The sequence below is a fragment of the Oryx dammah genome, unplaced genomic scaffold (assembly GCF_014754425.2).
Source record: "Oryx dammah isolate SB20612 unplaced genomic scaffold, SCBI_Odam_1.1 HiC_scaffold_29, whole genome shotgun sequence".
Taxonomy (NCBI): Eukaryota; Metazoa; Chordata; class Mammalia; order Artiodactyla; family Bovidae; genus Oryx; species Oryx dammah.
The window spans coordinates 108,099,648-108,125,006 of NW_024070213.1; the positions used below are offsets into that span (position 1 = coordinate 108,099,648).

The window sequence follows — 25,359 nt, forward strand, 5'->3', positions numbered from 1 at the left end:
AAAGCTGTTTGCTATCAATTTTGCAAAAAAACACATCTGCCAGATAGCCAAGATTTAGTTCAGAGACAGAAATCAATTAATATTCTAATTTGTTACCTGTCATTAGCATCACACCATATTATGCCAAATCAAAAGTGATAACCTTTATGTAACATATGCTCCTAAAGGAATTTGATTTAGGGAATACGTTTCATTTCTGTGGAGTGTTGCTCCCTGTGTATAAATCCCATTAGAAATTTCAATTACACAGGCAGTAAAAATTGTGATGGATTAAAATGAAAGTGTAAAATACGCAGTTGCACATTTATCATAAGGCTGTGTGGCTGTATTTATGATTTAGTTTTTCTAGTTATTTGCCAAACCATTTAAAATTTTAGGCATTTCAGTTTTTTCCCCATTAAAAAAATCAAGGAGAGAGCTAGCAGCATCATATTTGTAAGAGATGTTACCTAGATTCTCTGACCTTCTACTATTTTAGGTTGCTGGTCAAAAGTAAATCTCCACAGAGGAAGGCTGATGACCTGATCTGATTTCCAGTGCCCAAGAAAGAAATACAGGAATGCAATAGTGGCTTGGGAGGAAGGAATGAAATAAGATTAGCCAAGAGAAAGAAAAGGGGAGAGTTGCACAGATATTTTCCCCTGTTGATTCTTCTCCGGTTGATAAACGGGGAGGAAAATATAAAGTATAGATGGCGCTAAGTGGAAAAGGCTAAAAGATAAAGTTATCACTATAAATATGGAAAAAACTTGTTTTTTCAATGTGAACGACACAGTCAAGCATTGCAATGATGCTTTCTTTGGTGTTAGAAATCAAATTTTTAAAATTTATTATACTTGATTTATAATATTGTGTTTGTATCTACAGTACAGCAAAGTGATTCAGTAATACATACTTATACACTCTTTTTCATATTCCTTTCCATTAGGGTTTATTACAGGGTATTGAATATAGTTCCCTGTGCCATACAGGAGGACCTCATATTTCACCTTAAATTTTTTTCAGATGCTTTAAAATTTTAGCCTTTTCAGGACTCAGAATCTAAGAGTGGAGGTTCAGCACGTAAGCCAAATCAACACTGATTCATTCATGCTCTTGACAAATAGAAATTGGGTGCCCTATGTATATTAAGGATCACCAGGGTGAAACTATGCATAGAACAGACCCAGAATTTTCCCTTCATACAGGTTACACAATTTTGAAGAGAGCCAGGACAATTTAAAAACCAATAATAAAATACACAGTATTTAGAATGGTGCTAAGTAATCCAGTGAGAAATAAAGCAAGCGGGAGAGGACAGGAAATGCTGATGAAGTTGGGATGGGGTGAATGGATTATAATTTTGAATAGCATGGTTGGGGAAGTCCTCATGAAGATGACATTGGGTGAAAGCCTAAAGAAAGTGAGAGAATGGGTATTTAATGGGGAACATGAAATCCCACTGCTGTGAACGCTGCCATTGCCTCTCATATTGTTTACCCCTCCAGAGAAGGAAATGGTGCTGAAGACAAGGCAGAATATACATTTGATTTGGTGTTAGTCATTGCTTTCTCTGCTTCCCCGTAACACATTTCTTTTAAAGAAAGCATTTTGATAAAATAGCCAAGTGAGAGTTTGCCCTCATGATAGATGCATTTAGTTTTTGCCCTGTAGTTATGATCTCAAAGTCATATCAAAAGTTAGCTGAATCAATCCATTAGCTCAGCAGCAGAGACAGGAAGAGAACCCGAGAGAGCCTGTGTTTCCCCTTTAGGGCTTGCTCTACTGGACCGTCTCTACCTTCCCTAGGTTATGAATCTTCATGCTGAGAATGGAAATTACTTGACCACTGTGCTAAGAGTATCTTTCAGATGTATTTGAATTCATTAAAAGTGGGCGAACAGATCAACAAGTTGTTAGTTCCGGGGAGGATAAGATTCCTTGCAGTTTAATTCAGTGTCCTTATAGAATCTTTCTCTTATGAATTTTGTGAATCTCTCATCTAGATTATTGCAACAACCTGCTTTATTTTTTCTCCTTGTCCCCCTAAGCATATTTTAACACAATAGCAAGAGTGAATTTTAAATTTTTATTTATTTTTAAGCTTTTTATTTTATATTGGAGTATAGCTGATTAACAATTTTGTGATATTAATAGTTTCTGGTGGACAGCAAAGGGACTCAGCTATACATATACATGTATCCATTCTCTTTCAAACTCCCCTCCCATCCAGGCTGCCTGATTTTTAAGAAAAGCCTACGTGAGATCATGGGATACCTCTGCTCAAACGGTTCCAAAGGCATTTTATTTCACTCAGAGTAAAATCCAGTTTCCTCAGAACAATTCACAAGGTTCCATGTCTTGGAGCCTCAGGTTTGCCTTCTGCCATTCTCTACTTTGCTTTATTCCACCAAAGGAGCATTGAGTTCCTTGCTGTTCCAGGTGGATTCTTGCCTAAGGGGCCTTGTATTTCACAGGTTTTAGAACTTTCTCTTCCAGGTTTCCTTACAAAGGAAATCAGCCCAGATCATCCAAGCAAATAATAACCTTCTACCCTCTACCCCTTTGCCTTGCCCACTTTACTCTCCTGTTTTTCATATATTATTTATTATTCCTTGATGGACCATATACGTTTGCCTCCTTATTGATTATTTCTTTTGTGAGGGCCAAAATCTGCTTTCCCATTAGACACTAGATAAGTATCTGTGCATTTAGCCACTCAGTCATGTCCAACTCTTTGCAACCCATGGACTGTAGCCCGCCAGGCTCCTCTGTCGGTGGGATTTCCCAGGCGAGAATACTGGAGTGGGTTGCCATTCCCTTCTCCAGGGGTCTTCCTGACCCAGGGATGGAACCCAGGTCTCCTGCATTGCAGGTGCCGTCTTTACTGTCTGGGCCACCAGGGAAGCCCAGGTAAGTGTCTAGTGTACAGTAAATGTTTACATATGAATAGAAAAGACCAACCTGTAGTGTAGGATTTAAATTAAATACCTTTGATTGGACTCTGCTACACACACTCAAACTTAGGTTCAGTTTATGGTTTCTTTCCAGATAACCACAAAGAAAATGTTAAAAATTGTGCAAACATTTTTGAAATATTAACATATGAGTGAAAGAAAACTAAACTTCTAATAATGGGAACGTATGTTTTTGCTATTGTTTAGGAATAATCTTTACAATGGAATAATTTCATAAATAAAGATATAAAATACAGCACAACCCATAAACATTAATATTCTTAGGAGAGAGAGAGAGAGAGACATTGAAGAAGATAAAAAGAACCCACCTACAGTAAACACAAGATAGTTTTCTTTATAAGTTGGATTTTCATTTATTAAGTATATTTAAATACTTTAGAACACCCCATTTCCAAGAATATACCTTTTTATTTTTGAAATACTACCATTCTAACAATAAAAAAAAAATCAAAGGTATGCTTACGTTAAGAAGAATTCTGCTTTTTGCTTCTAATGGGTAAATTGATTCTCAACCATATATTTTTACACGAGTAACAATATGTAATACTCACATGGAATTTTATGCAACTCATTCATAAACTTCTCCTTCAGCTTGGAGAAGGCATCTTCCTTCCCTTCCCCGGGACTGGCTGGCTCTGTGGCATTGTGTGGCAGGACCGTCGCCACAGTGGTGACTGGCGGGGCTGCCAGCGCCTCGTGATGACTCTCGCTCACCATCGTAGGTTCAGCTGAGACTGTGAGGGGAGGGAAGCAAAAAAAGCACACAGTTCAGAATGGCTTGCCTGACCCGGGTGAGAGCTATTCCAGAGATGAAAGACAGGAGGGGGCACACCTACTCACTGGGTAAATAGCATGGCATTAGCATATTACTTTATGTTGGCTCATGAAATATTTATGGAGCCACAGAGAAGGTTCTTCCCCAGAAGGGAAGGCCATACATAGTTATTGAAAGCATTCTCTCCTAACAATACAATGAAACTGTCAAATCTCTTAGTTACTTATGCAGGCAATTATTTGCTGTGTAGATTTAACTCTTTAACCCATGTCCTACTGAAATGCACATGAAAAAATTATTGACAACATACATGCTCTGTACTCTGAACATTTTGTGTTTTTTACAAGGAAAGATGAGATGAAATATTTATATTAAAACTGCTGAAAAATGATAGCAAACATTCAAAATGTCAATTTTCAAATGTTTGTAAAGAATACTATTGTAATATTGATTCTCCAAGATTCCTGAATGTTATACAGAAATTAATTTTTGAATCTCATTTATTGATAGTATACTTTCCTCCCAGTTTTTTTTTTTTTTTTTTGACATTTACCATAGATAATACTGTGACCAGTAATTCACCTGTCTTGCTGGGTGAATTTTTGAAACCACTGTAAATGTGACATGATTGACTATATATATCAAAGCACTGATGATAAAACATGACTTGTCTAATTATTTTAGTTTATTTGGCTTGATTATATTATTGGACTATTTTATTAAATTTATTCGATTACTTCAAATGTTTACCTAGATGAAACTGTTGATACTGATGATACCTTAGCTTTCACGTTTCATGTGACTCAGCAAGACTTCAATTACATACATACACAAATGCAAACATATGCATGAAATATTTGTATGTATTAAAAAATGGATTTGTTCCTCTACTGTGAGAATCACCAGATGTGATATGCATCATTACTTGTCTCCATAGGGTAGTTGAGGATATTTGAGGAATTATGGTTTATTGCGGGATTTAAAGGAAATGATTGTGCTAAATAAAATAACTAAGTACAACAGTGTCATCATTAAATTAAAGGTATATTATCTGTTTCAGCTCAATTTCTGTCATGTTCTGAAAGTGGAATGGCATTCCTGGGATGAGCCTGATGTTCAGCTGATTCCTCTAACTGGCTACACACTTGTTCACAGCTTTTGTGCACACAGATGTTTGGGTCCTTTCTCTTGGATGACTAAATATTTTCATATTACCCCAGTTTATTCTGGAATGTAAAACATTTCTATATGTAAGTTGAATGGTCCAAAAGACAATAGGAAAAATAATGCATGTTAAAGAGAGTCAACATGTAGAAAATGACCTTAAAGTTTATTCAGTATTTTTTGCTGTTGTTGCTAAGGAAGTAAATGAATGTTTCTGTAATTTTGCAACAAAGATCCTTTTCGGACATAAGGTATACCTGGAAGGTGTTTCATTAAAAAAGGTGATATCTATAAACTTGTAAATTACTAACCAATGATATTATCCCAACTTTTTCTGATTTAAAAAAAAACAAGAAAAGATTATATAAGAAATATACAGGCAATACTTCTTTTTAGTTAATGTATACCATGTGAAATTAAAAAAGTCTTTTGCAAGTTATAAGGATATAATGGGCAGTTAAGGATCTAATATACTAACAAAGACTAATTGCTGAATTTATTTTTATTTCTTTTATATTCTGAGAGGTATTGTCTATAAATAACAAAACTAAGAATAGTTATGTTGCTCTTCAAAATGCATATTTATGGAAATAAGATGCTTATGAAGAAGCATCATTCTTGATAAACAAAAAAGCCAACAATTACTGAGGATTTGATAAGTGGCTTAGATATAGGAAATCAGAGTTCCCATACTACTCCCATGAGATAAGTGTAATTAGCACACATTTTACAGGTGAGGAGACTAAGACCAACTGGTTCGTAGATAGTAGTAATTAGTGGGGTTGAGATCTGTACCTAGGTGTCCTAGCCACCAGTATCAGAGATATGTATTCTATGAGACTAAAATCTACTAAACCTGGTTTTTGGAAGCGCTTTGGACTATCGCCCCTAGTGAGTAGTACGTCGTGCATTGCGCTCCAGTATACACACTCTCCCACTATCTGTTATATTTGGAGCACATTTCACATCGGGAAACCTGTCCTTGCTGTATGCAAAATATTCTGATACGTTCCATTCTATTCTGTTCTATTTTAGTAAATTCTAATTATGCTTATTAGCTTCACAAACCACTATTGGTTTCATAACTGTTTGGAAAATCACTCTAGTAAGGGACCTGTTAAGATACAATAATACTAAATGAGGCTAATAAAAACTAAAGATGCCATTTATTAAGAATTTACTATGTACCAAAATGCTGGCATTGATTTTTAAGTATAATATCCTTAGTCTCTCCCTGAAACTCTGAAAAGTAACTTGGTCTTATTTTATAGGGGAAACAAAAGGATTGTGAAGAGATTAAGTGACTTGTTCTACACAGATTTAGCCTGATCCAAGGTTAAATCTTCCACTAATCTTCTTCAATAATAACATTTAAGTGTTATTAAGCAATTAAATCAGTACTGGAAAGGTATTTTATGACTTTCTTTTGAGCTGGAAAAAATTTTGCATTTCTATTCACAAGTTTACCAGTGAATAGAAAACACAAGTCACCTTACTAATAGAAAAGAGATTGATTAATTTTAGAGGTATAGTTACTGAGTTTGTTAAAGTGGAATTTAACATCTTGGAGTGTGCCAAGAGAAATATTATTGAATAGAAAAATAAATTCTTCCCTAGAAGAAAGCTGAAGGTCACAAACAAGCAATTCTAAAATATATACATATTGTCCCTGAAAAAAAAAAAACAGCACTTAATTTCACAAACAGTCAAAGAACTGAATGTTAATATATATTCATTGTAAACGTGGATAAATATAGATGTGAAGGTGAGTATACAAAAAACTTGACAATGGGTAAAAGACCATAGTTTAGAAAAATACAAAGAGGTCAAAGTAACAGAACATAGTCTATAGAAGCATTCATTTTTTCCCCTAGAAATTCACAATAAAGAATTAATAAAAGGATGTTTATAGTAATTCATTTGTAGTATTTTAAGACCAGAAATTACCTAACAGAGATATTAAAAGTATGATAATCGATAAAATAATGTTATTAAAATTAAAGGTAAATGTTTACAAATCTGGAAATATATTACAGCATTAGATGAAAATGCAAATGACTAAACATTATATAAAGTATGTCCAATTTCTCTGGATAAGATTTTTTTGTAAAAAAAAAGGTTGGAAAGATATACTTAAAAATATCAACATTGTGGTAATATATTCACATTTTTTAATGTATGTTTACATTGTCAACATATTGTAAGCCTAAATTGTTTTAAATTATGCATAGGGAGAAAAGCTTTAAAACTGTTTTGCTCTTGAGGAAACTGTACCTTGCAAAAAGAGATTTATTTCCTAACACCAGATTTTCTAAAAAATCCTTTACGATGTAATATAAAAAGCTAAACTGCTAGAAAGAAGGATTCAGCTACATGTTTAGCAAATTAAATATGTAAAATGGTGACTGGGTAAAATAGAATGTAGAAAAATTTTTAAGATATCATGAAGGCTAATACATTTGTGGAATAAAATGAGGAAAATCAGGATTTTTGGTTGCTATGACAACTTCCCTCTGTTCCTTATATTTATTCTACTTAGTAGGACTTTAATTATGTCTATCTCTGGGTCTACAAATTGATATGGATTTCTTGGCTTATACAGTGAGATAGTGTACCAACCTGCATCAACATAATGATTTCTGTTGAAAGAACTATTTCCATCTGTGTTTAAGTATTGCACTTTATCATTTAGTTCAGTTCAGTTCAGTCGCTCAGTCGTGTCCAACTCTTTGTGACCCCATGAATCTCAGCACGCTGTCTGCACCTCACTGTCCATCTCCAACTCCAAGAGTTCACTCAGGCTCACGTCCATCGAGTCGGTGATGCCATCCAGCCATCTCATCCTCTGTCGTCTGCTTCTCCTCCTGCCCCCAATCCCTCCCAGCATCAGAGTCTTTTCCAATGAGTCAGCTCTTCGCATGAGGTGGCCAAAATACTGGAGTTTCAGCTTTAGCATCATTCCTTCCAAAGAAATCCCAGGGCTGATCTCCTTCAGAATGGACCAGTTGGATCTCCTTGCAGTCCAAGGGACTCTCAAGAGTCTTCTCCAACACCACAGTTCAAAGCGTTAATTCTTCGGTGCTCAGCTTTCTTCACAGTCCAACTCTCACATCCATACATGACTACTGGAAAGACCATAGCCTTGACTAGACAGACCTTTGTTGGCAAAGTAATGTCTCTGCTTTTCAATATGCTATCTAGGTTGGTCATAACTTTCCTTCCAAGGAGGAAGCGTCTTTTAATTTCATGGCTGCAGTCACCATCTGCAGTGATTTTGGAGCCCAGAAAAATAAAGTCTGACACTGTTTCCACTGTTTCCCCATCTATTTCCCATGAAGTGATGGGACCAGATGCCATGATCTTAGTTTTCTGAATGTTGAGCTTTAAGCCAACTTTGTCACTCTCTTCTTTCACTTTCATCAAGAGGCTTTTTAGTTCCTCTTCACTTTCTGTCATAAGGGTGGTGTCATCTGCACATCTGAGGTTATTGATATTTCTTGATTCCAGCTTGTGTTTCTTCCAGGCCAGCATTTCTCACGATGTACTCTGCATGTAAGTTAAATAAGCAGGGTGACAATATACAGCCTTGACGTACTCCTTTTCCTATTTGGAACTAGTCTGTTGTTCCATGCCCAGTTCTAACTGTTGCTTCCTGACCTGCATATAGGTATCTCAAGAGGCAGGTCAAGTGGTCTGGTATTCCCATCTCTTTCAGAACTTTCCACAGTTTATTGTGATCCACACAGTCAAAGGCTTTGGCATAGTCATTAAAGCAGAGATAGATGTTTTTCTGGAACTCTCTTGCTTTTTGATGATCCAGCGGATGTTGGCAATTTGATCTCTGGTTCCTTTTCTAAAACCAGCTTGAACATTGGGAAGTTCATGGTTCACATATTGCTGAAGCCTGGCTTGGAGAATTTTGAGCATTACTTTACTAGCGTGTGAGATGAGTGCAATTGTGTGGTAGTTTGAGCATTCTTTGAGATTGGAATGAAAACTGACCTTTTCCAGTCCTATGGCCACTGCTGAGTTTTCCAAATTTGCTTTCCAAATTTGCACTTTATCATAATAGCATGCAAAATTAAAGAGCAAACAGGAGAAGATCAAAAATATTGAAAAATATATTATTACTAAGAAAATTCTTTGAATGTAGAAATGCTCCAAACTGAAAGTAATTCTTGCAGAAACTGTTACAGAATCCAGGAGATACCACAGAATGTATTAGTATGTATTTTTGAGGTGGAGGGCAACATGTAGTGATTTTATTCCATCAGAATTTCCTTTGACCTCCTGTAGTTGTAGGTGAAAATCCTAAGAACATGCCCTGTGCGTCCCTCCCCCCACTTCAGAATGAGGTCTTCAGCTTCAGGGAGGGCTCTTGCCGACAACTCACAGCTGAAGAATCTCTCCTAAAGAAACGCCTTTGGCTAAAGGGAACTGCTTTGCCCAGGCTTAAACCCACTTCCCCAGGGACAGCCCACATCCAGTGCCTAGGATGCCGGTGGAAAGGTCTGTCCCCCTGTCTTAATTTGGTTCATCTCTGAAGTGCCCCCTGGGATCAGCTAAAGGCTGTGGTAACTGCATCTCAGTTTCATCAACCCTCCTTGCCTAAGCCTGCTTCCACCACTCTCTTAACATGGAAAGCATTCCCCAGTAAGCCACCTCTGACTCAGGGCAGCTTTCCAGGGAATCCAACTTATGATACCCGCTCTGAAAGATTTTGGGGAAAAAAAATTAAACCACTGTCAAAAGCTTCATTTAAATTCTTTCCCAACCCAAGGATCCTTAGGCAGTAAGCGAACTCTCACAGTGTGATCAAAACCCTCTACAAGTTTGCGAATGTTTGAATGTGAGGCTTCAGGTGCTCCGTCTCTCTCTTTATATACTTGCAGGAAGTAAGAGGACAGCTAGAGATTGTATGGTCCCTGTCATGGCAGGAGAGAGATGACTTCTGGAGACAAGGCCAATAAAATGGCAAGAGAGAAAAGGCTGTTTATCAGAATTTAGAGCAAATGGAAGCGTAGCAGGCAGACTATCTTTATGAAACCACAAAACATACAGGGTCCTAGGCCATTTTTCTTCAAAATATTGATTCAAAATATATCCAGGTTATGTCCAGATTTTACCTATTTGTTTCCTCACAAAAGTCTCCTAAGAGGTGCAGGAAGAATCCTGCTTAAGAGTATGGTTCTTAGCCAGTATCTCTCATAGATGTCTGCAAATTGTATACAAATGAGCCTGCTTAGCTTTACTTTGAAAAAAGAGTCAACATTCCTCCTCAGTCCCGCAAATGTCAGTTATGAATACTGCTGCTGCTGCTGCTAAGTCACTTCAGTCATGTCCGACCCTGTGCGACCTCATAGACGGCAGCCCTCCAGGCTCCTCTGTCCCTGGGATTCTCCAGGCAAGAATACTGAATACTGAGATGTCCTTAATATGTGAATCCCAGTGCTTGCCCATCTGTAGCCCCTTTCCACTGGAACTTCCTGCTCACAGACTCTAATGGTGGAAAAGGATCTATGTAGATTACACCATCACCCCATGGATGCAGCAAGTTTAAGGAAGAATGAATATCTAATTCAAAAGCACCTCACTTAGATGCTGGCCTGAGGCCAATGACACTCTTTAGCATCAAAAGCTGAGTGAGGGCAATAAGATTCTCTCCTTCAGGAATTGAAGCTATGAGACACCCTAAAGAAGGTGAAGCATAGAGAAGAGAAGCAGCATGCGCGCCGTCACAGAGTTAATAAGTAAGAGTCAGGGTTCCAAAGGCAGCTGATCCCAGGGCTCACGTCTATGACCACCGTGCAGTCCCTCCCTCTGGCTGTTGTGCTTGCTTTGGCTTAGTTTTCAGTTCTTGCTGAGTTTCACTACATAGTATCTTGCAAAAACTAATATTGATTGTAATCTGAGTATCCGTACCTTATTAATCAGGAAAGCATAATGAGAAGTAAAATCTGCTATGTGGGTTCACTAGGCTGAGTTGTTTCTGGAGTATCTGAATGTATAGCCAGAAGTGCTGAATTCTGTTACTTGGTCCGCTCTACATTCATAACTGGACGTGTGTGGAGGAGTGAAAGACCTGCCGATGTAGAGATATGGCGCCCCTATTGTGCAGGTTTATCAAAGTGACTTGGAAACGCATTGGTAGTGCAGTGATTAAAACATTCAACTGTGAATACATTTTTTTCCCACAATACATTTTTCTCCACGTTTTTACATCTGTGAAATGAGGATTTATTTTCCGTATAATCAACAGCATCTCAGTATCATGGTCAGCCAGGCCTGTGCACACCCAACTGTCTTCTTACTTCCATTGATGTTCCAGTAACAAATCATTTAAGGGCCATTTGAAGAAGAGATCTGAATCCTGGCGGTGGTCTGAAGCTTTCTATTGAAAGCTCATACACTCAAAACTAGCAGAATGAGAGTCAAACAGTTTGGAAGATTTTAGAAGCACTAATGGAACAATATTTAAAGAAATGCTTTATCGAACACTCTTGATGGCATGAAGGAAAATGGTGTGTAAGAAAAAGATGGGTATCATCAGCTCTGAGCTGAGAACAGATTTAGAAGTCTTTGTAATTTATTAACCAGTCTCTTTTGCTTTTATTTTCCTTAGTTGAATATACGAAAATGACACAAAATGAAATCTGTCTAAATAAGTCAATGATCATTCAAAAAGAACAAAATAAAAATTCAAGTGATATGAAACCATTTCTTGACATAGTTTGCAGTACTTTTTCTTATTGGTCTATGAAATATTGCTGCATCTTATAATTAATGGTTTCTTAGAGTACATGAAATAGATATTTCCTAAAGAATAAAAGAAAGTGTTAGCATTGTTTACAAATAATATATTATAAAGTAATAAACTGTATAAAATTTTAAGCAAACTGAGTTTTTCATTCCCAGAAGATAAATCACAATTATATTTACTAACTATAGTCAACACAAATTTCAGAACTAGCTAAAATAAAAATGAATCCCTGAGCCAAATGAAAACCATATTCACTGTGACATTATTTCCCCCCTTAGATCTATAATATAGAGAATAAAAGAATGGAAACAACACATATCCAAGTCAAAACCCAAGTACTGAATTACTGTGGTAATGACACAGAAAATCAAGAATTCTTATATAAATTGAAAATTTCCCACCTATAATAGGGAAAGAAATCTTGGAAATTGGGATATCACAGATGTTTCTAAAGCATTTAATAATAAATTCACAAATTTAGCATTTTTTTCTAGTAATCCACTTATGTCACCCATTTCTCTACTAATGCAGTTTCAAAAACTATATTTTCAAAGCATCACTCAATAATGGAGAACTTTTATAGCTTTAAAAGGCCTCCCAAGATTTTGGTAAGAATGACAGGGTCATGATCAAGAAAAGACAGAAAAAGAGCCATTTCAAATGCGTTATAAAGACTCAAGTGCATTTTGTAGTGTTTAAAAATGAGAGTTAAAGTCTCCCTTTTTAATTTTTTGATTAAAAAAAGACATGAAAGCCTAGTGGTGGAAAGGCAATTTTGCAAGGATTAATTTGGCATAATTTTCATTAACAATGTTTTTGTGTACAATATTAATTGAAGTTACCTCTTGTGTTGTTGTTTAGTCACTAAGTTGTGTCTGACTCTTTTGTGACCCCATGGACTGTAGCCCACCAGGCTCCTCTGTCCATGGGATTTCTCAGGCAAGAATAGTGGAGTGGGTTGCCATTTCCTTCTCCACGGGATCTTCCTGACTCAGGGACAAACCTGTGTCTCCAGCACTGCATTCAGATTCTTTACCACCGAGCCAGCTGGGAACCCTGTCTCCTGTACACAATAAGATAAAACTTGATGCTTTTGGCAGTTTTGGAACAGACACAGGTTAACTGGATCCAGCCAACTGACTCTCAAAATGTTTTCTATAGCAGTAACAGAATAATCATCTGGAATTCCCATTCTCCATCACCTTGCTGAAATCTTGCTCTGAACTCTTGCTGTTTCTGAGCTGCAGGACTTGAGATAAAATGTAAGCTTGTGACTCAAAGCCCTCTTTGATCAAACAGTGTGCAAACTGTCATAGTTTTGCTACACAGGAGAGGAAAACTTTAAAATTCATCTATCCACAATTCAGATTGTGGTAAATATGATAGAAATTGCTTCAGTATCCAGTTAAAAACAGTATATTAATAAAGAAAACACCTAACACTTAATAAGCCTGTACTATTAGCAGGCATTTTTTAAGAACTTGAAACATAGCTCATTTAATGCTCACTAACTAAACCCATAAGTCAGGCCATATCATGTCTTTTATAGACAAGAAACTTTACCAAAGCTTGCATAGCTAGTAAGTGTTGGAATGAGGCTTTGAATTGCAACAGGGCCCATGGAATTTTGCCTCACTAATAAATACCTACATGTTGAATGAATAAATTTTGCATGTAGAGTGTGTCTGTCATGATACTGGGTGCTCTAGATATTTTAAGAAGTTCATTCACCATCTGTATGCATCCCTATGCAGAGGGGTGCATATAGATGGTTTAAATCCAATGTGATATAGGCTCTAGTAGAAATGATTATGAAAGACTGAACTGAGAGGACACACCAGGTAGAAAACCACACTGGGATTTAAATATCTGTGTAGTTGGTCCTGAAGGCTAAATTTAAATACTAAATATATCGGATACGAAGTCTTAAAAAGTGATTTGGCTTATTCTTCCCGAATTCAACCTTCTATTAGTGTGCTAATGAATTCATTTGGGGATCTGAGACTTGAATGAACAATACACACAATTTACCAAATAATAATGAACAAGATCAGGGGTTAGTTGCTTACCTAACAATTATTCCTTCCTTCTGATTTTGGATAAGCCATATTTTTTTATTTTTTCCAGGTAACTACTGCCCCTTATCCCCCGCTCATGGCTAAATCTTACTGTCTCTGTGTCACTCATGGGCATCCCATACTTCTTCCCAATGGATGGTTAGTGCAATGGTAAGTGATCCAGTTTGGGCCTTTGTGGTATAAGAGGAAGTCTAATGGGACTTGGAAGTCTACTGGGTGATGTCTGGGAAAGTTTTTATAACTCCTAAAAATATATGCACAGGAAGTAATTTATCTTTCATTGGTTGGTGTTATATTTGTGTGTGGCAGCTAGAACTGCTTGTAACCATGTTGTGATCATGAGAGAATCTAGTAAAGAAGACGATGCTTTAGGGGTAGAGGAGCTGAAAGTTGGGAGGAATCATGGTGCTCAGGATAGGCTGAGCTGCTGTGCTATTTAACCCTACAACCACCATACCTTGGAACTTCTTGCAATGAGAGAGAATATATTTTCTTTATGGTTTCATCCATTTTGTGTTGTATTTGGTGTTGCCTACAGTCCTAGGTGGTACCAGTGGTGGAGAATCTACCTGCCAAAGCAGGAGACACAAGAGACAAAGGTTCAATCCCTGGGTCGGGAAGATACCCTCGAGAAGGAAATGGCAACTCACTCCAGTATTCTTGCCAGGAAAATTCCATGGTCAGAGGAGCCTGGAAGGCTATAGTCCATGGGATCACAAAGAGCTGGACACAACTGAGCACACGTGCATGCACACGCAGAGTCAAAAGCTAGCAATTACAAAGACTTTCTAACATGGTCTCCACAATAACAAAAATGAAATATCTTCCACAGGCTTATTTTCTACTATGCTATGCTAAGGCTGCTTGCTCATATTCTTTACTGTGTGTGTATCTGACCTCTAGTTTTTGATTCTTAGTCTAGGAGACACTCATCACATTTTATCCTAATCAGAAGAGACTCTTCCTCTACGTGTCATGAATTATGGCGAAGATCACAGTCCTGCACCCTAAAGTGCTAGATAAATACAAACTGAACTGATTTGAAGTACCAGAAAATTTTGGCTTTGTCATTAGTTATAATTTAGAAGATTTTAAAGGTTTAGGTGATCTAAATTTGTACATTTTATTCAAATTGAATGATCTATGTTCTAATAGGTCCATCACTAATCAAAGTGTGTGAGTTTGGGGACATTGTACAACTGTGCCTTGATTCACTTGGAATATTATAGAAGTAAATCAGGGGGAACCAAACACTTGGAAAGCATATTTGAAAGGCAGGTACCCTATCATGTCTATTACGTGGCACATTCTTCAAGCGTTTCTTTGTTGTTGTTTAGTCGCCAAGTCATGTCTGACTCTCTGCAGCCCCATGAACTGCAGCTTGCCAGTTCCTTAGTGGGTTCCTTTTCTTTTGCTTCTCCTCCTCTCACATTTAAGGATCACTGTGAAAAATATGACTTTGATAAAAACCATTATTGATAGTTTTTTTTTAACCTTCATTTAGCCAGCAATTGGACTCAATGCCATTTCCATTTGAGTAGTTCAGTAACAGGACAGATGAATATATCACAGTTTGTAACTGAGATCTTCAAAGGAAAAATTCAGTGTAATAGTTTGATGTTGAGAAACACGATCTGTAAATATCCTCTCATTTGCATAATCAGGCATTCTGGCTTACTGACAGCAATATGTAGAGTCAAATTGCTTTTTCATTGTAGATTTAGTAATTATAGGCACTATAATTTTCTTGACATAAAGTCATTCTGTGTGTAGTCTTATCTCTTTAGGTTTTTCCCCAAGCATTTGAATAACTTGATATTATGACATGGTGGAAGAAAACTTGTCCTGAATGTGCCCATCTTCCTCTTTGAAAGCTGTGGGGTGACTTAATCTCAGAATGCCATATTAAACAACTTTCTGATATTCTCAATTAGAAAGTATCTCTAGATTACTGTGAAGCAACAGATGCAGGGAAGATTTACAACTTGCCCCATTGTGTAGCTCAAGAGCATTGATGTTTAGAACCCCAGGTTTATTTTAACAACCTGGTTATAAACTATGATGCACTTGTTGGAAGAAAATGTTGATATTTAGCCAAACTTTTTTTTCTCTCATGCCATTAATATGCAACTGCTTTTCCTTAAAGCAGGTAATAGCAATAGCTGAATCTCAATTAATATCCAACTAAGAAGATATTTCAGAATGAGGGCACACTGTTACAGAGTCATTACTGAATGTCATATTACAGATAAACTAACACTTTTACCAAGGTACAAGTATACTAATAGCATGAATAAAATATGAGTGCTGATTTCAATCAACTAAAAGTCACCCTGTATTATAGAAGGTGAAATAGAGAATCAAATAGGAGCTATGACTTAATATCATTTCACTTGTTTACCAGAGATTTTATTTTTGGACATCACCTGGGGACTTTTAAAATCAAAGACAAATCAGTGAGAAAGAATAGCAACTGAAAAAACCCACAAAAAACCAAACTCAGACCAAAAGACTGTGTGAAAGCTTTGTGCCAAACAAAGAAAGAAAAAGGAGGAATACTAGCAAAGCACCACTAAAATTAATGGAGTAAAATTATAAAATTGAAGTGAAATATGAGGGTTTTTATAGCAACAACTTCAAATCACATAATGTTCAAGGCTAGGAGTAGAAAGAACAGGCAAAATATAGCTCTATTAGAAACCTTTAAGCTACACAGGTGAAAATAATAACATATCTAAAGGAAAAATAAACCAAAATGTAGGAATTAGGGTGTAAAAATGATAAAAATCCATCAAGGGGCAAGGAGACCTAACCCAGGAATCGAATCCAGGTCTCCCACTTCAGAGGCAGATTCTTTACTATCTGAGCCATCAGGGAAGCCTACCAGGTAAGTAGTGTAGTTAAAGAAGGAGCTTGTGAGCACACACAAGCTCATGGATGGCCAGCTTGAGGGGGATCTCAGTTCTGACTCTTGTCATAGCTATAAACACAAGAGCATTCTAAGCCAGGGTTCCACCAAAACCAGAAAAAATGCCACAAAAAAAGAAAACTACAGGCCAATATCACTGATGAACATAGATACAAAAATCCTCATATTAAAAACATTAATTAGCTCATACTGAACAGATCTTAAAAAGATCATACATATCCTTACAAATAGCTCTGAAAAGAAGAGAAGTGAAAAGCAAAGGAGAAAAGGAAAGACATAAGCATTGAAATGGAGAGGTCCAAAGAATAGCAAGGAGAGATAAGAAAGACTTCCTCAGCGATCAATGCAAAGAAATAAACAACAGAATGGGAAAGACTAGAGATATCTTCAAGAAAATTAGAGATACCAAGGGAACTTTTCATGCAAAGATGGGCTCGATAAAGGACAGAAATGGTATGGACCTAAGAGAAGCAGAAGATATTAAGAGCTGGCAAGAATACACGGGAGAACTGTACAAAAAAGAGCTTCATGACCCAGATAATCACGATGGTGTGATCACTCATCTAGAGCCAGACATCCTGGAATGTGAAGTCAAGCAGGCCTTAGAAAACATCACTACGAACAAAGCTAGTGAAGGTGATGGAATTCCAGTTGAGCTGTTTCAATCCTGAAAGTGCCGCACTCAATATGCCAGCAAATTTGGAAAACTCAGCAGTGGCCACAGGACTGGAAAAGGTCAGTTTTCATTCCAATCGCAAAGAATGCTCAAACTACTGCACAATTGCACTCATCTCACACACTAGTAAAGTAATGCTCAAAATTCTCCAAGCCAGGCTTCAGCAATATGTGAACCGTGAACTACCAGATGTTCAAGCTGGTTTTAGAAAAGGCAGAGGAACCAGAGATCAAATTGCCAACATCTGCTGGATAATAGAAAAAGTAAGAGAGTTCCAGAAAAACATCTATTTCTGCTTTATTGACTATGCCAAAGCCTTTGACTGTGTGGATCACAATAAACTGAAAGATTCTGAAAGAGATGGGGATACCAGACCACCTGACCTGCCTCTTGAGAAACCTATATGCAGGTCAGGAAGCCACAGTTAGAACTGGACATAGAACATCAGACTGGTTCCAAATCGGAAAAGGAGTACATCAAGGCTGTATATTGTCACCCAGCTTATTTAAGTTATACACATTGAAATTTAAGTTATACATCATGAGAAATGCTGGGCTGAAAGAAGCACAGGCTGGAATCAAGATTGCCGGGAGAAATGTCAATAACCTCAGATATGCAGATGACACCACCCTTATGGCAGAAAGTGAAGAGGAACTAAAAAGCCTCTTGATGAAAGTGAAGGAGGAGAGTGACAAAGTTGGCTTAAAGCTCAACATTCAGAAAACGAAGATCATGGCATCTGGTCTCATCACTTCATGGGAAATAGATGGGGAAACAGTGGAAACAGTGTCAGACTTTATTTTTCTGGGCTCCAAAATCACTGCAGATGGTGATTGCAGCCAGGAAATTAAAAGATGCTTACTCCTTGGAAGGAAAGTTATGACCAACCTAGATTGCATATTAAAAAGCAGAGATATTACTTTGCCAACAAAGGTCCGTCTAGTCACGGCTATGGTTTTTCCAGTGGTTATGTATGGATGTGAGAGTGGGACTGTGACGAAGGTTGAGTGCCAAAGAATTGATGCTTTTGAACTGTGGTGTTGGAGAAGACTCTTGAGAGTCCGTTGGACTATGAGGAGATCCAACCAGTCCATCCTAAAGGAGATCAGTCCTGGGTATTCTTTGGAAGGACTGATGCTAAAGCTGAAACTCCAATACTTTGGCCACCTGATGTGAAGAGTTGACTCATTGGAAAAAAACGTGATGCTGGGAGGGATTGGGGGCAGGAGGAGAAGGGGATGACAGATGAGATGGCTGGATGGCATCACTGACTCGACGGACATGAGTTTGAATGTACTCCGGGAGTTGGTGATGGACAGGGAGGTCTAGTGTGCTGCGATTCATGCAGTTGCAAAGAGTTGGACACGACTGAGCCACTGAACTGAACTAAACTGAATATGTATGAGAGCGATCATACATCCTGACCAAGTGGGCTTTACCCTATGGATTCAAGCTGTCTTCAATATTCTCAAATCAATCAATGTGATACATCACATTAACAAACTGAAGGATAAAAACCATATGATTATCTCAATAGATGCAGAGAAAGCCTTTGACAAAATTCAACACCCATTTATGATAAAAACTCTCCAAAAAGCAGGCATAGAAGGAACATACCTCAACATAATAAAAGCCATATATGATAAATCCACCACAAACACTATCCTCAATGGTGAAAAATTGAAATCATATCCTCTAAATTCAGGAACAAGACAAGGGTGCCCACTCTTACCGCTAATATTCAAGATTTTTTTTTTTGAAAATTTAACCACACAAATCAGAGAAAAAGAAATAAAAAGAATCCAGATTGGAAAAGAAGTAAAACTCCGTTTGTAGATGGTATTATCCTCTACATATAAAACCCTAAAGACACCACCAGAAAATTACTAGAGCTAATCAATGAATATAGTAAAGTTGCAGGATATAAAATTAACACACAAAAATCCTTTGCTTTCCTATACAGTAACAATGAGAAAACAGAGAAATTAAGGAAACAATCCCATTCACCACTGTGACGAAAAGAATAAAATACTTGGAACAAATCTGCCTAAAGAAACAAAGACCTATATACAGAAAACTAAAACGCTGATGAAAGAAATCAAAGATGACTCAAATAGGTGGAGAAATGTATCATGTTCATGGATCAGAAGAATCAATATAGTGAAAATGAGTATACTGACACAAAGCAATCTATAGATTCAATGCAATTCCTATCAAGCTACCAATGGTATTTTTCACAGAATTAGAACAAATAATTTCACAATTTGTATGGAAATACAAAAAAACCTCAAATAGCCAAAGCAATCTTGAGAAAGAAGAATGTAACAGGAGGAATCAACCTGCCTGACTTTAGACTATACTACAAAGCTATAGTCATCAAGAGAGTATGGTACTGGCACAAAGACAGAATTATACCAATGCAACAAAATAGAAAGCCCAGAGATAGATCCATACACCTATGGACACCTTATCTTTGACAAAGGAGGCAAGAATATACAATGGATTAAAGACAATCTCTTTAACAAGTGGTTCTGGGAAAACTGGTCAACCACTTGTAAAAGAATGAAACTAGAACACTTTCTAACACCATACACAAAAAATAAACTCAAAATGGATTAAAGATCTAAATGTAAGACCAGAACACTCATAGAGGAAAACATAGACAAAACACTCTCTGACATAATCAACAGCAAGATCCTCTATGACCCACCTGCCAGAATAATGGAAATAAAAGCAAAAATAAACAAATGGGACCTAATTAAACTTAAAAGCTTTTGCACAATGAAGTAAACTATAAGCAAGTTGAAAAGACAGCCTTCAGAATGGGAGAAAATAATAGCAAATGAAGTAACTGGCAAAGAATTAATCTCAAAAATATACAAGCATCTCACTGAGCTCAATACCAGAAAAATATCCAATCAAAAAATGATCCAATGATCCAATCAAAAAATGGATTAAAGAACTAAACAGACATTTCTCTAAAGAAAACATATAGATGGCTAACAAACACATGAAAAGATGCTCAGCATCACTCATTATCAGAGAAAAGCAAATCAAAACCATAATGAGGTACCATCTCATGCCTGTCAGAATGGCTGCTATCAAAAAGTCTACAAACAATAAATGCTGGAGAAGAAGGTGTGGAGAAAAGAGAACCCTCTAACACTGTTGGTTGGAATGCAAACTAGTACAGCCACTATGGAGAACAGTGTGGAGATTAAAAACTGGAAATAGAACTGCCATATGACCCAGCAATCCCACTGCTGGGCATACACACTGAGGAAACCAGAATTGAAAGAGACACGTGTACCCCAATGTTCATCGCAGCACTGTTTATAATAGCCAGGACATGGAAGCAACCTAGATGCCCATCAGCAGATGAATGGATAAGAAAGTTGTGGTACACATACACGATGGAATATTACTCAGCTGTTAAAAAGAACGCACTTGAATCATTTCTAATGAGGTGGGTGGAACTGGAGCTTATTATACAGAGTGAAGTAAGTCAGAAAGAAAAACACCAATACGGTATGTTAATACATATATATGGAATTTAGAAAGATGGTACTGATGACCCTATATGTGAGACAGCAAAAAGAGACACAGATATAAAGAACAGACTTCTGGATTCTGTGGGAGGAGGTGAGGGTGGGATGATTTGAGAGAATAACATTGAAACATGTATATTACCATATGTGAAATAGATGGCCAGTCCAAGTTTGATGCATGAAACAGGGCACTCAAAGCTGGTGGACTAGGACAACCCAGAGGGATGGGATGGGGAGGGAGGTGGGATGGGGGTTTGGGATGGGGTACACATGTACCCCTGTGGCTGATTCATGTCAATGTATGGTAAAAACCACCACAGTATTGTAAAGTAATTAGCCTCAAATTAGAATAAATAATTTAAAAATTAAAAAAGCCAGTGATTCCTAACTTGTTAAAAATTAGTGTGATAATATACAACTCATACAGTCATTATGAAATTAGACGATACGTGAATAAATATATAGCAGGCACTCAGTGATAGTTGATAATTGATTTAATGCAATGTTAATGATGATGATAGTTATAACCATCGTTGGTAACATCACCATCATTAACATCATCATCATCACCACCGTCATCTTGTCCCTGTAGCAAATATATTCTGATTACAGAGCAAGGAGCATCTCCTGCTCTGATACATGAAGGTTCGGTTCAGTTCAGTTCAGTTGCTCAGTCTTAACATAGTATTATTTGCATGTAGATTTTCCTGCTAGGAAAGAATTTACAAGAGATCCCTAGATGCCTAGTCCTTAAACAAATATTGGCATTCTAACTTATACATTAGTCTGTCGTGAATTGGTTAGTGTTAATTATATCAAAAGATAACTTTCAAAATCATTTTCTATCACTTTGAAGACCAGATCCTGAAATATGGTCCACTTTGTCTGTCTACCTCTCTACCTTACCACTCTCTGCTCCTACAGTAACAATTAGACTCAGAAAGAAATGAAACAAAAATTTTTTTCTATTTCTTGATGAAGGTGTTCACCTTTCTCTGGAGTAGGATCTAAATGTAAATTTCAGATTTTATCAAATGTTAAATAAAAGGGCTGCTGCTGCTGCTAAGTTGCTTCAGTCGTGTCTGACTCTGTGCGACCCCATAGACGGCAGCCCACCAGGCTCCCCTGTCCCTGGGATTCTCCAGGCAAGAACACTGGAGTGGGTTGTCATTTCCTTCTCCAATGCATGAAAGTGAAAAGTGAAAGTGAAGTCGCTCAGTTGTGTCCAACTCTTTGCAACCCCATGGACTGCAGCCTACCAGGCTCCTCCATCCATGGGATTTTCCAAGCAAGAGTACTGGAGTGGGGTGCCATTGCATTCTCCAAATAAAAGGGCAGCTGCTACTAAAGGAGTTTTTCAGAATTCTGTGTCAAACTGGCTCAAATTTCTGAATTTCTCCATGGCCTTGGCAAGGTTTTGTAGGAAACTGAGAGGTAGGCATCCATTTAAGAAGCCCCAACTTCCACATAGTACATATATGGGAACCACCTTTCCTAACACTAGCCACTCTAATATAGCTGTAAGACCATTAGCCCCCAAACCACGAGGCTTCTAGAAACCCGCTACTTCAGAAATTAACAAGTTCCGAGAATCAGAAAGAGCCAGGAATGGATCTAAGGATGACTCCATGGAATAATGGTTGATCCATGTGGTAATGCTCTGGTTCCAAATTTTATTTCCTTGATTTTTTTTGTTTTAACTTTCTCAATACTTGATACCTGTTTCACCAACTCAGTACTTGCCTGACTTATTAAACTATCCCCTCCAATAAGTAGAAATATGACATAGATGTGAGGGGCAAGTTCTGTTACTAAGTTCAGTAGACTGGGCCTATACATACGTGCTAGGTAAGAGCGTGGGCTCTGACGCCAGGATGTCTGTGCTGCTTAACATTAGTGACTGGTGTGGATTTCTTCTAAATGAGGCAAGTCTCTCACTAGTTATCTCCCTTGTGAATGGAGGGGTTGACTGGGAGCTCAGGGTACCTGGTTGGAATGTACTGATGAGCAGCCTTCTCGTATAGATACCTGGGCAGGTAGTGGCAGGTAGGCCAGCAATGACCTCCATTATCCAGGTGGGGAAGGCATGTCTGTGAAAGTGGACCCTGCTTGCTTTTTGACAAAGGGCTGACTCCTGTTCTTTGTAATAGCCTTTGGGGTACACAGTGCCCCATTCTGCTTCTCTTTTGGTGCTAACTCTTCCCAGACCCCTCCCCACATTAGTCAGCAGGCTCCCGTGTAAACTGGAGCCAGTGGCCTAGTTGTGAGTGGGCAATTTTCCATTAGCAAATTACTCCATTACAATTGCTCTCCAGGCAAAAAGTCTTTGGTCAGTTTGTTAAAATATTTGGGGCCAGTTAGGGAAAAGGGTTCTTCTCTCTGGAATGCATTTTCATCAAGTACTTTCAATTATAGTCTTCTCAGATTTGGTGCCTTAATCAGTTATTATAAAATGCTTTCTGTCTGCAGAAAGTGTCCCAACTTCTGATTTGTTAAGGTGCTTTCACATTGCCCAGTTTTATGTGCTTCATGAACCCTTTCTTTTCTATCATTTGAATAGCTTTTGGAAGGAAGTGTAAACAATCTCTGTGGTAAATATGCCACCAGGAACATGATGAAAACATGACCACGTTTTCTTTGATATATAAAAAGACTCCTGTCCTTTATGTTGGAAATGGGGAAAAAATGAGGACTTTACAGTATTCTTGTTGGATTTCTAGAATTATATCATGAGTATCTATTTATGTATTTATTTTCCTTACCAGCGTCTGAGCCCCTTGAGTTTTGGGATAGGATGGTATTTGCAATATTTGACACAAAGTCTCAATATCTACTACAGCATGGTAGAAATTTGATTGTGTTTAGGGTATATACTTACAATATTTGTGGAAGCAGATATTGTATTTTCCTGGCATGAGGGAGTAAAACATATAAACAGATACAATAGATGAATTTGCCTGTGATTCTTCATGACTTTTCCTGAGTAGGTGTCACGAGTAGGTTCTAGATGCAGTTCTGAATTTTACATGTTAGATCAGCTTAAGTTCAGTTTTGAAGAGAATCAGGATTAGCAGAGATGACAGAGTATTTGAACAGTGAGAATGGGGCCTGTTTCAAATCCTGAGTGAATATAAATCCTACGCAATATTAGGCACAGTTTGTCATTGAATCTTTTTCATCAAAAAATGCTGACAGTGAAGACAGAAGGCAGCTGGTAGACAGCAAAAGGATAGGGAGCATACAGTGTTGAAAGAGAGATCTACAAAATCACGCTCTTATTCATGATAACAAGTAAAGAAGCCAGCCAGCATCTTGCGAAGGGTGTTAGAAGAAAGTAGGAATCCGCTGATTCAGATGGCACTTTGTAGAAATTCATCATCAGAGACTGAGTAGGGTTCTGAATGAGAAAACAGCATTCCAGATGAGGTAAGAAAGGTGTGGCATTGAAGGGGATAATTAGGAGTTTGGGATTAACATGTACAACAATTGTTGTTAAGTCACGGAGTTGTGTCTGACTCTGTGACCCCATGGACTGTAGCACATCAAGCCTCTCTGTCCTCCACTATCTCCTGGAGTTTGCTCAAAGTCATCTCCTTGAGTTGATGATGCCATCCATTCATCTCATCCTCTGTCACCACCTTCTTCTCCTGACCTCAATCTTTCCCAGCATCAGAATCTTTTCCAGTGAGTCGGCTCTTTGCATCAGGTGGCCAAAGTATTGGAGCTTCAGCTTCACCATCAGTCCTTCCAATGAATATTCAGAATCGATTACCTTTAGGATTGACTGATTTGATCTCCTTGCTGTACAAGGGATTCTCAAGAGTCTTCACCACCATAATTTGAAGCATCCATTGTTCAGCGTTCAGCCTTCTTTATGGTCCAACTGTCATATCCATACATGACAACTGGAAAAACCAGAGCTTTGACTATACAGACTTTGTTAGCAAAGTGAAGTATCTACTTAAAAAAAAAAAAAATACCTGGTCTAGGTTTGCTTTTCTTCCCAGGAGAAAGCATCTTTTAATTTTGTGGCTGCAGTCACTGTCCACAGTGATTTTGGAGCCAAGAAAATAAAATCTGCCACTGCTTCCACTTTTTCCACTTCAATTTGCCATGAAGTGATGGGACCAGATGCCATGATCTTAGTTTTTTCAGTGTTGAGTTTTAAGCCAGATTTTTCACTCTCCTCTTTCATTCTTATTAATTCCTCTTCACTTTCTGCCATTACAGTAGTATGATCTACATATCCAACATTGTTGATATTTCTCCCAGAAGTCTTGATTCCAGCTTGTGATTCATCTAGCCTGGTATTTCACATGATGTACTTTGCATAGCAGTTAAATAAGAAGGGTGACAATATACAGCTTTGACATATCCCTTCCCAATTTGGAACCAGTCCATTGTTCCACATCCAATTTTAACTGTTGCTTCTTGATCTGCACATAGGTTTCTCATGAGACTATTAAGGTGGT

The 25,359-nt window shown here is 37.7% G+C and overlaps 1 protein-coding gene across 2 annotated transcripts in view; it reads right to left on the reverse strand.

Annotated features, from left to right (window-relative positions):
- Positions 1-3,722, reverse strand: part of SYT1 (synaptotagmin 1) — a 230,019-nt gene extending 226,297 nt beyond the window's left edge. Inside the window, exon 1 of one of the 2 annotated variants that reach the window (XM_040234516.1) lies at positions 3,509-3,722. In XM_040234516.1, the coding sequence (XP_040090450.1) occupies positions 3,509-3,674 (166 nt within the window). In that variant the 5' untranslated portion in view covers positions 3,675-3,722. The remainder of the gene's footprint in view (positions 1-3,508) is intronic. The other variant, XM_040234515.1, reaches the window with a different exon arrangement.
- Positions 3,723-25,359: the final 21,637 nt, after the last annotated feature.